Raw genomic sequence first — 16,226 nt, 5'->3', positions numbered from 1 at the left:
TGTATATAGTTCTTTCTCTATTTTTAAAACTCTTTTATTTGAGATTTGCGTAAATAACATTCCAGCTATTAAGAAACGTCCACATAAGTTTCCTTGGTATAATTTAAGATTAAAAAAATAAAAAATCTAAGAAAGAAAAGGTTTAAAACAACTGGAAACCAGTAGCTCGTTTCTATAACTCAGTGGAGAAATTGTCTACTGCTATTGACTTTGTTCTCAACCACCAAGCTTTTGTCAATCGTTGAGACTTTAATGTTTCTATAACTCCGAAAACTCACCTATAGAGAAATTCGTGTTGAGTTGAAATTGAAAAGTAAATTTGAAAGTTTTGACATTTATTTTTGAGAAATGAGTATGTTACACAAAATTGTGTAAATCAGCAAATAATAAACAAATGAACAAAATAATAAGAATTAGAGACAAACGAACATAATTAATTATTTAACATAAATTTTATAAAATGAGTGAGATACGTGTGATCATTTATGCTATAATGTACGATAACCGAAATATGGTTCGAGTTCAACGTCGGCGGTTGCGAGATTCATGTGATCCATTTATAATCCCTGAGGCGCGTTTCATAGAACTTTTTCGGCTAAATAAAGACGCCTGCATAAATCTTTTGGAGGAAATTAATCCTTTTATGAAGAGTGGTGTTAAGAATACATTTATTCCAAAAAATTTGAGTGGTAGCTGCCCTTCATTTTTATGCAACTGGGTCATTTCTGCGCGATATTGGGCAGGATTTCATTTGTCCTTTAAGCAAAACTATATCACGCATAATACACGAGGTAACGGGTATCATAGTGAGAAAATTAATGAACAAATATGTGAAATTTCCTAGTACAAGCGGGGAGTTCAGCGCCATTCAGCAAAGGTATGCAAAAACAGGAAATTTTGAGTTGTGCCGTTATTGCAGAGGACCATCGATATGTATATACAATAGTACTCACATTTTAATTTTACTTTATGCAGGTTTCATGTGTGTACAACATTTCCCGGGGTTATAGGAGCAATTGACTGCACGCATGTCAAAATTAAGAAACCAAATACAGATGTGGAGCACTGTTATCGTAATCGTAAAGGTTTTTTTTCAAAGAATGTACAGCTTATATGTGACTATGATTTAACGATTCTTGCTTGCTATGGTCGTTTTGGAGGCAGCACTCATGATGCTTTCATATGGAGTAGCAGTCACGCAAAAGCTTTCTTAGAAGATAAACATAGAAGTGGAATATCAAATATATGGCTACTTGGCGTTTCGGGGTATCCCCTGCAGCCATGGCTTATGACGCCGATTGGAAATCCGCAATGCACAGCTGAAATGAAATACAACGAAACCCATATTCGTGCTAGAAATTGCATTGAACGACTAAACGGCGTGCTGAAAAAAGTATTTGCTTGCTTATCCCAAGACTTATGGTTACGCCATCATTTGCTGGTTATATAATCAATGCTTGTTGTACATTGCATAACTTTCGAAAGAAATACAATATTGCAATGCCAGATGTTGATATTACCGAACGAAATATACTTGAAGAAGACAATAATCTTAACTTGTCTAATAATATTTTAGCCGAAGGTCGTAGAACCCGGCAAATGATCATCAGAAATTATTTTTCAAATTAGAAAAACTAAAAATGCAGTTTTGCTACATTTGTTTTTTAGTTTCGCGAGTGTATTGCTTTCTTTGTGTAAAACTGACTGTCGCAAGGTTTTAATATTGTGTTCTTTACTTTGTATCTATTGAATAGTTGTCCGTCTGTTTAATGTGTGTACTAAACAATAAACAAGTTTAAATATATATATTTTTGGAATTTTTATTTGTTAAGAGCTTTTACAATTTTTTCCAGCAGTTCATTCGTCCGCCGTTGTTCCCCTTTTATCTGTTTCAGCTCTTCTTTCACCTCATTCATGTACCTCTCCTGACTGGAAAGGCGAGCTTCAAGTTCTTTTTTTGCCTTCTCTAGCTCCGAATACAGTGGTTCCTTGCTCTGCTGCGAATTTTTAGCTATTTTCCGCCGTGGCGTGTTTATCGGGCTTTTGTTTTTGGAGCAGGTGGTCTTGCTGACAGATACCTCAATGACATCCTGATTCAGGTACTCCTCTTCCATACATATAATGTCATCGTCGAGCGCCGGCTAAATTTTAAGATTGTTATTCAGAGAAAAATTAATCAAAGGAATATATATTATAATTACAAGAGGTATATCGAATCCACCCTCCACAGTTTTGCCATCACCATCAACAACATCCTATACCAAAATGAAGTTAACCACTTCTTCTTCCAAACTATCTAATGGCTTTGGTCCTGAACAGCTTGGAAGGTTTCCCGTCTGGTTTTGAAACCTTTTGATTGCGGAAAATGTTTGCTTTATGGACGCCTTCCAATCAATCCAACACTAAAACAATTTATTAATTAAAATTAAAATTTAATACACAATCAACTACAATATAATATATATACATATGTACATACTCTTTTCCACTGCTCAGCACTTTTATTGGCTCCCCCGACAGCATTTAAATCCGCAGCAACTTCTTCCCACTTTTCCTTATTTCTCTTGGAGCTATCCGGGCCAGAGAACTGCCCACAAGCCAGCGTACGGTTTTGCCGCATATGCTCGACTAGTTGTTTTTTTTTTTGAATTTGCGTTACGCGCGCTGTTAACCTTTTCTAAAAGTAAAAATAAATTTAAATATAACCGATTTTAAATTAAAAAACATGACTTACCGTATTCATTCTCAACTCGTTTTGTCAGTTCTCACTTGCTAAAGAGCAGTTGACAATATCTCTACTAGTAGAGAATTCAAAACTCTACTTCCCACACTTACAGAAACACAATAGTAGAGAATGGCGTCAATTTGACGTCCCATTCTCTATCAGTAGAGAAATAATCGGTAGAGAACAGTTACAGAAACGAGCTACAGATCTTCTTAGTTAAATATAAAAAATTTCAAAAGCAATTTAGTTGTTTAGAAAAATTTCTTTACAGAAACTATTTGCTTGATGTTGAATCAAAAATTAAATCCAACCCGAAGTCTTTTTGGCATTTCATTAAAGCGAAAAAATCTAGTTTCGGTATACCATCTGCTGTTTTTTTTTTCATGACAAATATGCTCACTGTCCCGCAGATATCGCCAATCTTTTTGCTGAATTTTTCGGTTCGAATTTTACCCAGGATGTTGCACGCCCTCAGCAGACTTTAACTTTACGGCTAATTCATCTTTTTGTTTTGGATCCCTAAGTTTGTCTTTCAATGACGTTGCCAACGGTATCTCCAAGTTAAAACTGTCTGTGAAGACGGATATTGATGGCTTTTCAGCCGTCCTGTTTAAAAACTGTCCTGGTTTAGTTATCCCATTGAAAATAATTTATAATATGTCTCTAGCCTCTGAGGTTTTCTTAGATGACTGGAAAATAACTTCCATCAACCCTCTTTTTAAAAGTGGGAACAAAAGTGATGTTTGCAATTATAGGCCAATATCAAAGTTATCGTCTGTATCTAAACTTTTTAAAACTATTGTAGTTGAAAAATTAAATTTTGTAACGAAGAGTTTGATTTTGCCTTATCAACACGGTTTTGTTGCTAATCGATCAACGGTTACTAATCTTGCAGTTTTTAGTGAGTATTGCATTGCATCTTTTGCAGAAGGGTTTCAAGTTGACTGCATTTCCACAGATTTTTCGAAGGCTTTCGACAAGGTTTGTCATTCGATTTTAATTCGTAAGTTTGCCTCCTTGGGGTTCCATTCAATTTTTTTGCAATGGATTAAATCGTATTTAAGTGATAGGCGTTGTGTTGTCACAGTAGAAGGTGTAACTTCTGCGCCTTTTATAGCCACTTCTGGGGTACCCCAAGGGAGTATATTAGGCCCTTTGCTCTTCATATTATTTATCAATGATATAAGCCATTGCTTTTCTTTTGCTAATTTTTTCCTATACGCTGACGACTTGAAAGTTTTTTCTATAATAAAAAGTCCCGCTGATTCAGTTCAGCTTCAGGCTGAAATAGACAACCTACATGTTTGGTGCACTAAAAATATTCTTGCCTTGAATATTGAAAAATGTTTCAAAGTTACGTACGCAAAAATACACAAAACTGTGCCTACAAGTTATATTATATCTAATTCTGTTTTAGAATCAATTAACGAAATCAAAGATCTTGGAGTAATTTTTTCTTCGAATTTTACTTTCAGCAGCCATATTTCTCACATTGTTGCTAAATCGTATGCGATGCTGGGTTTCGTAAGGCGTAATAGCACAAAATTTTCTGATCCCTACACGCTAAAATTACTGTATACCTCTTTTGTTCGGTCAAATTTAGAATATGCCGTAATTATTTGGAGACCTTCACAAAACTATTTAATTAGTAGGATTGAACGTGTTCAAAAGGTCTTCTTAAAGTTTTCACTACGTACCCTAAATTTTTCAGAACCTTTGCCATCATATAGATCACGGTCTGAAGTCTTTAGAAACTAGAAGATCTGTACTATCTATATCTTTTACTTTTAATTTAATTAGAGGTGTTATTGATTGTCCTGTTCTTTTGAAAAAAATTAATTTTAATATTCCTCAGCGAAACCTGCGTAACTTCTTACCATTCTACGGGGGCAGGTACAAAACTGAATACTCCCGTAATGCCCCTATTCCACGAGCTTTAAACGAACTTAATATGATTTCAAACAATGTTTCAATCGATTTTGCATTTTCATTAGATGTTTTTAAAAACTCCTTGGATTCCATCTTCTAGTTCTTATCTATTATTATTTAGTAACTAAGCTGAATTTTGTTATTAGTCTGTAAGGAACTTTTATAAGTTTATTAGACTAAATAAATAAATAAATAAATATAGAACAATCCTAGGGGGTTAGACCATTACAATTCCGACTTTACTGTTTTGGACCACCCTAATGTACATGCAGTCATATCAAGAGCACCTCATTTCAAAGTGATATTGTTTACCACTTATGTTCATTTATTTATTTTTAAGAATTTTCTTTCAAATTTAAAACTGTAGAAAACTAAAAAAATCTAAAAATGTTCATTCAAATGTCAAAATTATTTTCTCAGAATTTTTTGAGTATATAGATTTAAAGCCCTTTCAATTTGATTGCAATAATGTGCAAGTTTCAAGTGGCTAAAAAAATTCCGTTGTTGCGGTTTTCTTCCATATAAAAATAAATTGTGTTAATTCGTTATATGGTAGCGAATGCGACAAAAAGAATCAAAGGTTTTAAGGCTGTTGAAACTTGCACACTGGGCGCGTTTATAAGACGTAGCTGTTGCCCAACCGTTGGCTATTTGTCTTAGAAACGCACAGTTGAGTAGTTCCGCTCAGCTTAACAGTTGGCAACTTTCCGCCATTTCAGCGGAAAATGTTTACGCTACCTGAAGCCAACATGTTGGGCTTACCCTAAACAGCTGATCGAAAATATATTAAATTTAACGCCACTTCGTTAGGTGGCAGTTGCAAACAAATTTATTATATTTTATTGTGATAAGATAACTATAATATTTTATAATAATACTACGTTTCTAAATATATGTTTTTAAGATGTTTGCTATATAATTTTACACTGTTTAATTCATTGTAACATTGAACGATTTTTTCAACACGGCGGCAGCTCAGCGTTGAATTCTAAATACTCAGCCCTATTCTGCATTTCGATTACGTTCCCGCATTCCGCTCCGCTGGAATCGAACTTCGGTATTCTGCGTTACGATCGAAACGAAAGAAGAAGAGGAAGAGAGAAAACATCTTTCGAAATCAGCTGTTTGCCTAGGAATGTGTGAAATCGAAACAAAACAAAGAAATATTTGCCACCAAACTATAGCAGCATATGAACTTAAAGTTTGTAAATATTTTAATATAACTAAATATACCTAGCATCACAGTAATTTAAAAATAAAATTTAAGTGGATACATAATTATAAGAATGAAATCCACAGCCGCGGCGTTATTGCTTGAAGAGAAGAACGAGTCCCATATTGCTGATGCGGAATTTGAAAGGCGGAGATTTAGGGACAGGTTTGATCTTTTTCAGATGAGCAAAGTCATAAGGAATTCATCTTGACCTGTGTTACGCTTAGAGTCAGTGAAATTATAAACGTTGTTTGAGCACTCCAAAACATTTGCATTTACTACAGAGTGGAAGATTTGAACGCAAATGAATCCCATTTTGAAAGCCGTTAGGAGGAGGGGAAGAACAAAGCTTATCTTTCCTTAGCAAATCGAATTCGAAACAACATATGCACCTCTTTTTAAAAAGTTGGTAAAAACGAGTGCAATAATAAAAGCATATTTTTTATGTAACACACACATTTTATGTATGGATGTATCTATCAGCCCGATTCTGAATGACAACTCTCGGGGAATTTTTTCTCTTTTCCCTTTCCTCCTATTCTGAATGGCATATGTCGGGGATTTTTTTTTCTCTTTTCCTTTTCCTCCAATTCCAAATAAACTTCGAAAATGGGAATTTGTTTCTCGCGTAAAAAGTAGCTATTGCGAATGTGAAAAAAGGGAGATTGTGATGACATTTCTGGAGAATTTTTCCGCTAAGAAATTTAAAGAGAGTCCTTATCAAAAATGTAAGTAATTAAATTTTTGCATAATAAATGGAATATTTATTATTATTTACTTTTATTAAAATGAATACTAATAACATTATTATTACACCCAGGTCAAAACCAACCAATAAACATCAGATCGAGCTGCTTTTAAGTCGCATGCAAGCGCACCCAGACATTGCGCGCGTTTTTTTTAAAGGCCAGAAGGACGATGTTAACAAGTTTTGGCGCCAGGTGGAAGAGGATTTAAACTCAGCAAGGCCACCAATGAAAAATGTGTGCGAATGGAAAAAGGTAATGATGATAAGCTACTTGCGGGTATAAGAATTAAAAGTGCAATACATATTTCAGGTTTGGGCTGATCAAAAAAAATACGTACGGCGAAAGGCGGCCCAAAATCTAAAAACCAGCAAAGGAACTGGTGGAGGACCCAACATGGAACACAAATTGTCGCCTACTGAAGAAGCCATATACGAGTTAGTTGGGATGAAGGAATCTGTGGAAGGTGTATCAAATATACTCAAGTTTGGCCTTTCAAGTCATGTGACAAAGTGACCTGCAGATAATTCCACAGCAGAGAATGATATACTCGATAGCATTATTGAAGAACTTGAGGAAGTTACTCCGTATCAGCCGCCAACGAAAAAAAACGCAACCCTCCGCAAGGCGCAAAATAGCTATACTAACGATATGTTTGTAGAGGAAATCGGTGTACAGAAAGAGGTAGAAAGAGGTGTGTGAGTCAATAAAAGAGGCTGTGACGGGTTTAAAGGACCAAAAGGAAATTACAAAAAAAAATTATCGCTCCCTTGATCGGATTTATGACGTTCAAAAGCAAAATTTTGAAAAAGTGTTTCAACTAGAAAAGGAAAAAGTGGAAGAAATGAAGCGACATAATTTATTTATGGAAAAACTTAGACTTAGTGAAGTGGAGAGTAAAATAGAGAGAAATCGTCGTCTATTGGAGATAGAAGATTTAAAGGGCAATATTAAATAATAAGAATGTGAATAAGTGTTAATCAGACTGAATTTACTTTTTTTTTAAGTTTTGTTTAAGTTTTGTTTTTAATGTACATACATACAGTCATGTGAAAAATAATAGGGACACGACATTTTGATTAGTATTGATTATTTTTCTTTTGTTTATTTAATGATTATAATTTTTTTTTAATACAGCTTATTTTTTAACAAAAACCATCGGTCTAAATTTCAAACTTTGTAGAAAAATAAGAAAAATTGAACAAATTTTTACATCCAACATTTTAAAGAATTTAAAAAAAAAATCTAAATATGCATTTTTGTAGTCCATTAAATTCTATCTCATTAAAACGCAACTTTCAAGTGGCTAAGACTTGGCGTTTATTTTTGATAAAAATTCTTTAAAAAGTTTGATGTAAAAATTTGTTCAATTTTTCTTATTTTTCTACAAAGTTTGAGATTTAGGCCGATGGGTTTTGTTAAAAAATAAGCTGTATTAAAAAAAAAATTATAATCATTAAATAAACAAAAGAAAAATAAGCAATACTAATCAAAATGTCGTGTCCCTATTATTTTTCACATGACTGTACGTACATACAGTGATGGAAGGAATAATATCAACTTTTTATTTTGACCAGTTTTGGCTATATTTCCTGTGGTTATTCAATGTTTAATATACACAGGTACACACTACTATGTACTATGTACATATATCTTACTTCTTACTAATATTATAAATGTGAAAGTTTGTATGTTTGGAAATTTGCTACGCAGATAGCTTATGGGCCAGATTGGTTAATAGGCTATTTTTTAAGAGTTGCCACCTGTTAAAAAAGTTTAATTTATTTAATATGCGGGAACGACTGAATGGATTTGCATGAAAATTTGCACACAGATAGCTTATGACCTAGATTGGAAAATAGGCTACTTTTCCTAAGAGTTGCCACCTGTTAAAAAAGTGTCATTAAATTGATACGCGGAAACGACTGAATGGATTTGCATGAAATTTTGCAAGCAGATAGCTTATGACCTATAGTTACGGTGACCATAAATATGGATTCAAAATGAAGGACAATTTTTAAAAAATATGCCTACATATATTTACGTAGTATAAAAATATCAAAAGAGTATTTATGATTCTAAATTCTTAATACATTTTAAACTTTAAAAACGAATCACGTTTTCTTCATCGATATTAATCTTTTTTTACATGAATATTTATAAAAGTATAGTAAAACATATTATAATTACAATAGCTTACACGAAAAGTGAAAATCTTTAAAAGATTATTTTATAGACAAATTTTGAGTCGTTCAAAACGAAAACAATACCATTTTTTTTGTTTTTTGTTGTTTTCGCAGTTATTTGTCAAAAATCGACGTCATGAATCGACGTAAACGACGAGTTACAAAGGTATTTATGTGCCCTTTACAAAGATATATAATTTGTGCAGATTGCACTTCATTGCATTTACATTTATAATCCGATTTTCATTATCTCTGGCTCAAAATTTACTGTAATGATATATCTTCTTTATCGAATTTTTAAACGAATGAAAAAAATAATCAAATAAAACTGCGCATTTTGATTGAAAATCTCACTTTTTTCGACTTTGACGACAAAATGCAAATGGTCGCCTGTAGCACTAATAATTTTCATTGAAGTCGCCACAAGTTATATATTTTGGTAAGAGGCACATCAATACCCTTCGAGATGTAAGTCGCTTACGTTGATTGGGAGATTTTTTCATGAGATATTGAAGAAAAGCTACGAAAAGTACCAAGAAACACTTTTTTGAAAAAATCTATCCATTGTCCGATAATTTTAAAATTACGGATAAAATGCGGCACAAATGCAGGACACTTGGAAAAAAGCAGTACATTTTCAGGTTTTTCAGGTTTGGAAAACTACGCAGGACCGACCTTTGAAAAACAGTACGGTCCTGCAAAAAACAGAACGGATGGTCAGCGTACCTATAGTGGAAAATAGGCGGATTTTTTGGAAGAGTTGCCACCTGTTGAAAAAGTTTAATTAAATTAATACGCGGAAACGACTAAACGGATTTGCATGAAATTTCGCACACAGATATCTTATGACCTAGGTTAGAAAGTAGGCTACTTTTTTAAGAGTTGCCACCTGTTAGAAATGTTTAATTTAATTAATACGCGGAAATGAGTGAACTGATTTGCATGGAAGTTTTCACACAGATAGCTTATGAGCTAGGTTGAAAAATAGGCTACTTTTTTTAAGAGTTACCACCTGCTAAAAAGTTTAATTAAATTAATACGCGGAAAAGTCTGAACGGGTTTGCATGAAATTTTGCCAGCAGATAGCTTATGACCTACTGTGGAAAATAGGCTAATTTTTTGGAAGAGTTGCCACCTGTTAAAAAAGTTTTAATTAAATTAATACGCGGAAACGACTGAACAGATTTGCATGACATTTCGCACAGAGATAGCTTATGACCTATGTTGGAAAATAGGCTACTATTTTAAGAGTTATCACGTATAAGGAAAGTTTAATTAAATTAATACGCGTAAATGACTGAACTGATTTGCATGAAAGTTTGCACACAGATAGCTTATGACCTAGACTGGAAATAGGCTACCTAGGTTAGAAAGTAGGCTACTTTTTTAAGAGTTGCCACCTGATAGAAATGTTTAATTTAATTAAAATGCGGAAATGAGTGAACTGATTTGCATGGAAGTTTGCAAACAGAAAGCTTATGACCTAGACTGGAAAATAGGCTACTTTTTTAAGAATTGCCACCTGTTTGAAAATGAAATTTTGTTCAAAGATGGTTTATGACCTGGATTGAAAAACAGGCTACTTCCTTAACCGGTTTTCCGATCAGAACGAAATTTAGTACCCTTACTACGGATTTCGGAAAGATGGTATTAGACTGAAAGTAAGTCCGATATCTCAAGGCCCCTCCCATACAAATTGGAATTTTCATATTACATACATATCTCTGGAAGTATTTGCGGGAGAGAACTGAAGCTTGGTATAGTGATATGTATGTGAAATCAATGATGGCATTAATCGATTGATGTTTTAATCAGTTAGTTAATTCGATTAAATTCAATCTGATTACAGTTAATCATGATTCATTTTAATCTGACTAAACAGTTAACCGCGATTAAAAAATTAATTTTTAATCGTTAACTCTTAATTTGATCAAGTAGGTTTGGTGATTAATTAAGTTATGCTGGAATTTCCCTGTGCACACAAAGCAAGTTAATCCGGTATGGCTAAATCAGGTTTTCTCATCAATCTAAGCAATTTGGTGTGCATTTTCTTGAAGATATATACCAACAAACGTTTTACAAACTAGGTTTGTAAAAGTTCCCAGTTTATGTATTACTAATAACAATAATTATAATTTTTTTTATATTATGTGCTTTTTATAAGCGTAAAACACAAAATAATTACTATACCTGTGTTTGGTTTCAAACTCGGACAAACTAGACAAATTAATTAGATTTTATTTTTAATTGGATTAACGATTAATGTTTTAAATTAATTAAACGTAATCGCAGCCAGCGATTAACGATTAAAAAAATGTTATCATTAATCGTACAGTTGATTACGACTAATTAATGTTAATCGTCAAACGCGATTAACATTTTAATCGTTAATGTTTAGTCGTTAATCAGATTAACAGTTTGCCAACACTGTGTGAAATCATGTTCATACTCACGGAAAAAATGGACGTGTTTGGAAAAGAGGCGTAGCACCTCCCATACTGACTGAAAGTTTCATATTGCATATCTCTTCAAATGTTTGGGGTAAAGCACTCAAGCTTGGTATGGAAATACATATGTATGTATGTATGTGAAACTAATACCATACTCATGGAGAAAAATTAGAGTTATTGGAAAAGGTGGTGTGGCAACTCCCATGCAAATTGATTTTTCTATGCTGCATATCTCTGGAGGTATTTATTGCAGAGGACTGGAACTTAGCACCGAGATGTGTATACAAAATTAATTCCATACTCATGGAGAAGAATTTGCGTTATTCGAAAAGGGGACATGGTTCCTGCCGTACAAATTTACTGTTTTATACTGCTTATCTCTAGAGGTGTTCATGGTAGAGTACTGGGACTTGGTACTGGGGTATGTAAAATCAATTCTAAATTCATGGAAGAAGATTAGGGTTATAAGAAAAAGGGGCGTGGCACTTCCAGTACAAATTTACTTTTTCTTGTCACATATCCCTGGAAGTGTTTGTGGAAGAATACTGGAACTTCGTATGGAGTTGTGTATACAAAATGTATCAATTGCTCATGGAAAAAATGTGAGTTATTAAAAGAGGATGCATGTCGCCTCCCATACATACTAAAAACTTCTTAATACATATCTCTGGAAGGATAGAAGATCTCTCGAAGTATTTAAAATGTGTTATGGAGATTTATTTTATAAGTGCCGTACTGACAAAATAAATTTCATTAAATGGAAAAGGGAGAGCCGGGTTCGGCCTTGTAATCTAGCTCTCTTGAGGCATTTGCTACAGTAATGAGAAGTGGTATTTTATCAAGGCCAGGTTACTAAATTTGAGTTGGCAATATTAGAACCCGCCGTGGCACCTCCAAGAAGGTTACACGTTCACGCGCCGTATACCTGGAACCATTTTAAGGTAAACTTAGAGGGATTGATATCTTTCGCGCGCAGACGAGATTTTATAACTTCATAGATTTAAACGGCCTAAATACCTTAACTCGCTTAAAAAATAACGAGCTATAACGAAATGGGCACAGAAATAAAATCTAACATCATTAAATTATTTTTCATATTTGTATAAAAGCGCGGGGTGAAACCCGCGGGTACAAGCTAGTATGTACATAAATATGTACTTTGTTAAGGACTGAATTTGTTGTTTTTGTTCTTTTTATTAAAAAACTATTTATAATAAAAATGGTTCTTATTGCTTTTGCATTTTAAAAATCGTATTTTCATTTATTTTCCAATTTTATTTAATTGTTTATTTTTAATTAATTTTATTAAAAAATACATAGCCGATAGCCCCAGCAGCTAGCGCTAACTTACTATTTAAATTTATGTGGAATTTGTTCGCAGAATTCTATAAGTTCAGCCCGATATCGCTTCGTACTCTCTGCGCTGCATTTATATACTGCGGTTGTGTTAAAGCGTTTTGCTCGCTGAAATCTGCTTTGTAATGCATACAAATGTTGTGTATTGCACAACAAACATTGACAATTTTTGCCGCCTTCTTTGGAGTGTAATGGAGCTCTCTCGCACCGAGAAGACACCTCCATCTACCCTTTAACACACCATTTGTGCGTTCAATTACGTTGCGGCACTTCGAGTGCACTTCATTAAATCTACTTTCAGTAGAGCCTTCGTTTGGAACCCTGTGTGGTGTCAAGAGCCATGGCTCTAAAGGGCAACCAGCATCTCCTGTTAAAATTTGTTATAATATTAATTATAAGCAATATTTATATTTTTTTTTTAATTTTAAAGTTTTTACCTAGTAGCCAAAAGTTGGTTACTCCTCGCAAGTAATCCTGCTCAAAGTGTGCTCTTAAATCACTTGTATTCCAAATAAAGGAATCGTGGGAAGCACCGGGGTGGGATGCATCCACGTAGCGGACTTTTAGTTCATGATCACAGAGCTGTAAAAAGTGAATACCTGTGTAATAAAAAATCGACATCTATTGAAAAAACTTACAAGCATCACATTCAAACTGTATTTTCCCTTTCTATTATAGTAAAGATGTTTATTTTCAGTGGGTGCTATGATTCGCACATGCGTTCCATCAATGCATCCCATTACACCGGGAAAGCCATGTCTTACATATAAAGCTTGGCAATTTTTCTTTTTTCTTCGGCTGTCTTTGCTACTTGAATCCACTTTGGGCACAGATGCTTCTCAAAGATTTACAGCACTTCAGTAAGAATTTTGCTTAAACTAGACTGTGCTAGGGAAACGTCGTGGTCTTTACCGACTCCCGTTTGGTAGCCACCTTCAGCAAAGAAGCGCAATACTCCACTCAGCTTTACTATGGGGGAAACGGCGAACTGCTTTTTGGCTGGCTGAACGTGCGTCGTCAAAACTTCCAACAAATATTGAAACGGGGCCTTATTTACCCTATAAAATTTCACAAATCTAAAGAAATAACACTTGTAAAAGTACAAAAAAATACATTTTTTATTTACAAGGAGTCCGCCAATTCTAGCGGATTCGCCTGGTCACGCAAATTTCTTCTTGCTACTTTTGGTGGTACCATTTCTTGCTCCTCTTCGTTCATTAAAAGCCGGAAAGCAATGCTAAACATGTTTTTTTTTATCGAAAATTTACACTTTTACGAGAATTTCTGTAAACGCAGTTGATATTTACATTTGATTTGAAATGTAAAAGCGAGCAAACAGCTGATTTCGAAAATTCGAAGTTCTTTTCCCTAATTCTGCTTTTCCCGGTAAGTATGGAATAGGAGGATTTTTTTTTGGGAAAAATTTGCTCGGGGAAAAAATTTTGGAGAATATTCAGCATCGGGCTGTATGTGCATACATCTATTAATTTTATATAAAAAGAATAAATAGCATTCAGTGCATTTCACAGTCTTATTTATAGATAATGTAAACAAAAACGCCTGGACTTCCACTTTGAAAACGTCGCGCAATATCCCTTTTGGTTGCCAATATTTGAGCCAATTTTTCGTATTGCCCATATTACCGCTCGCGAAAACACAGAAATCGAGAAAATTCATTTATGATGACTTTTACAATCATGCACAGTATATTTTACTTACATTTTTTATAAAATTTTCTTACTTAAACCCACGAAAATAACAATTGAAATGTTCTCCGTCAACAAATTTGCAACTTAGTAAAACGGAACTACGATCGAAATGTAGAATAGGTATAATCGTAAATTTCGAAGAATGATCGAAAGGAAACGGAACGCAGAATACCAAAGATGCCAAACGGAGAAAATCTCGATTCGAGTCGAAATGCAGAATAGGGCTGACTATCGGCGCAACTATCTCTATTTGTTGCAATTTCATTTGTTTACATTTATCAGCTGTTCATTCAGCAGCATATTTATCAAGCCGATTCTAAGACGTAATTGTTGGATTCAACAGTTGCCAGCAGTTTCGTAGCAGATGAGCTAAACAGCTACGTCTTATGAACGCGCCCATTATCACACTAAAATTGAAACGGCTATAAAGCTTCATACTCAAAAAAATTTTAACACTTCTGAGTAAATAAATTTGAAATTTGAATGAAAATTAGATGATGTTTTTTTTTAGATTTCTACAAAATTTTAAGCGCGGGTTTACATGGTTTTTTTAAATGAACTTTATTTTAGTTGAAATTGAACATACTGAAAACAAAATTTCAATGGTTAACCATAAAACAATATGAATTGCATAAAGCTTAAAGGGGAAAAATGCCTTTAAAAAAAGGAAAGTGGATGATCTCCAGCAAATGATCACTAAACGCTATATACCGTCTGAATTTCATGAATTTTATAATAGAATTATAGAAATATAAAATAAGCTCTTGAATTTCCAATATAAATTATGCTTTTATGATTCAGTTTAAACCCTAAATGTGCTACTCTTCCACGCAAATAGTGAAATGTGCTACTATTCCACGCGAAAATCTGAAAGGTGCTAGTCTTCCACGCAAAAATCTGAAATGTGCTACTCTTCCACGCAAAAATCTGAAATGTGCTAGTCTTCCACGCAAATAGTGAAATGTGCTACGCTTCCACGCAAAAATCTGAAATTGGCTTTCCTTTATGGCCGTTCGTTAAAGGGGCGGTGGGCGTATGACCTCTAACCCACCTTTTTGGAGAGGGAATGAACCGCCATTGACAAAAATGCAGACCCCGACCACCTAGGTCCCCTATGGCTCCCTAGGGACCTCTTAGAAAAATTGTCAAAAATCACGATTTTCATTTGCGTTTATTTGCTTGAAAAATGTTAAATATTCATTTGCACAATACATTTCTATATACACATTTTTATATACAAGATATTTTTATAAAACACCCAGTAACCAAAGTAGACATCACTGGGGCGGCAGCCCCAGGTTTACCACACAGAAAGGGAATTCTTGGTACCTCATCCTTTTCCAAGGTTACATCACTGGGGCGGTAGCCCCAGTTAGGTCACACAGAAAGGAGAATTCTACGTAGTAAGGGTTATAATCCCTATGCGCGGCCGAAGGCCGCCTACGCAGAAAGGAATTCTACGCAAAAATACTGTGGACGCAAGAAACATTGCGATGTTTGGCCATTTTCTAAGGGGTCCGTAGGGAACCATAGGGGGCCTAGGTGGTCGGAGGTTGCATTTTTGTCAATGGCGGTTCATGCTCTCTCCAAAAAGGTCGGTTGGAGGTGCCACGCCCACTCCCCCTTCGCCCACCGCACCTTTAACGAACGGCCACGGAAAGTTTCCACCTGAAATGTGCTACTCTTCCACGCAAAATTCTGAAATGTGCTATTCTTCTACGCGAATAGTGAAATGTGCTATTCTTCCACGCGAATAGTGAAATGTGCTAGTCTTCCACGCGAAAATCTGAAATGTGCTACTTTTCGACGCGATTAATCAGCCCTATTCTGCATTTCGACTCGAATCGAAATTTTCTCCGTTTGGCAACTTTGATATTCTGCGTTCCGTTTCCTTTCGATCAATCAATTTACG

At 34.5% G+C, this 16,226-nt stretch overlaps 2 protein-coding genes and 1 pseudogene across 2 annotated transcripts in view; 1 reads left to right on the top strand and 2 right to left on the bottom strand.

Moving 5' to 3' along the window:
• Window positions 1-16,226, bottom strand: part of LOC118735084 (3-hydroxyisobutyryl-CoA hydrolase, mitochondrial) — a 53,857-nt gene that overhangs the window by 9,461 nt on the left and 28,170 nt on the right. The window lies entirely within an intron of this gene.
• LOC118735087 lies at window positions 158-1,582 on the top strand (annotated as a pseudogene).
• LOC118735086 lies at window positions 2,244-2,943 on the bottom strand. The gene is made up of 3 exons (XM_036464698.1): window positions 2,735-2,943; window positions 2,480-2,677; window positions 2,244-2,402 (listed from the first exon to the last, which is right to left on the bottom strand). Exons 1-3 carry the CDS (start codon window positions 2,741-2,743, stop codon window positions 2,256-2,258), a joined length of 354 nt encoding a protein of 117 aa, XP_036320591.1. The 5' UTR covers window positions 2,744-2,943; the 3' UTR covers window positions 2,244-2,255.

This window comes from Rhagoletis pomonella, unplaced genomic scaffold (assembly GCF_013731165.1).
Source record: "Rhagoletis pomonella isolate Grant_MI unplaced genomic scaffold, Rhpom_1.0 Rhpom_scaffold_00003, whole genome shotgun sequence".
NCBI lineage: Eukaryota > Metazoa > Arthropoda > Insecta > Diptera > Tephritidae > Rhagoletis > Rhagoletis pomonella.
This window is presented reverse-complemented; position numbering and strand designations above follow the sequence as displayed.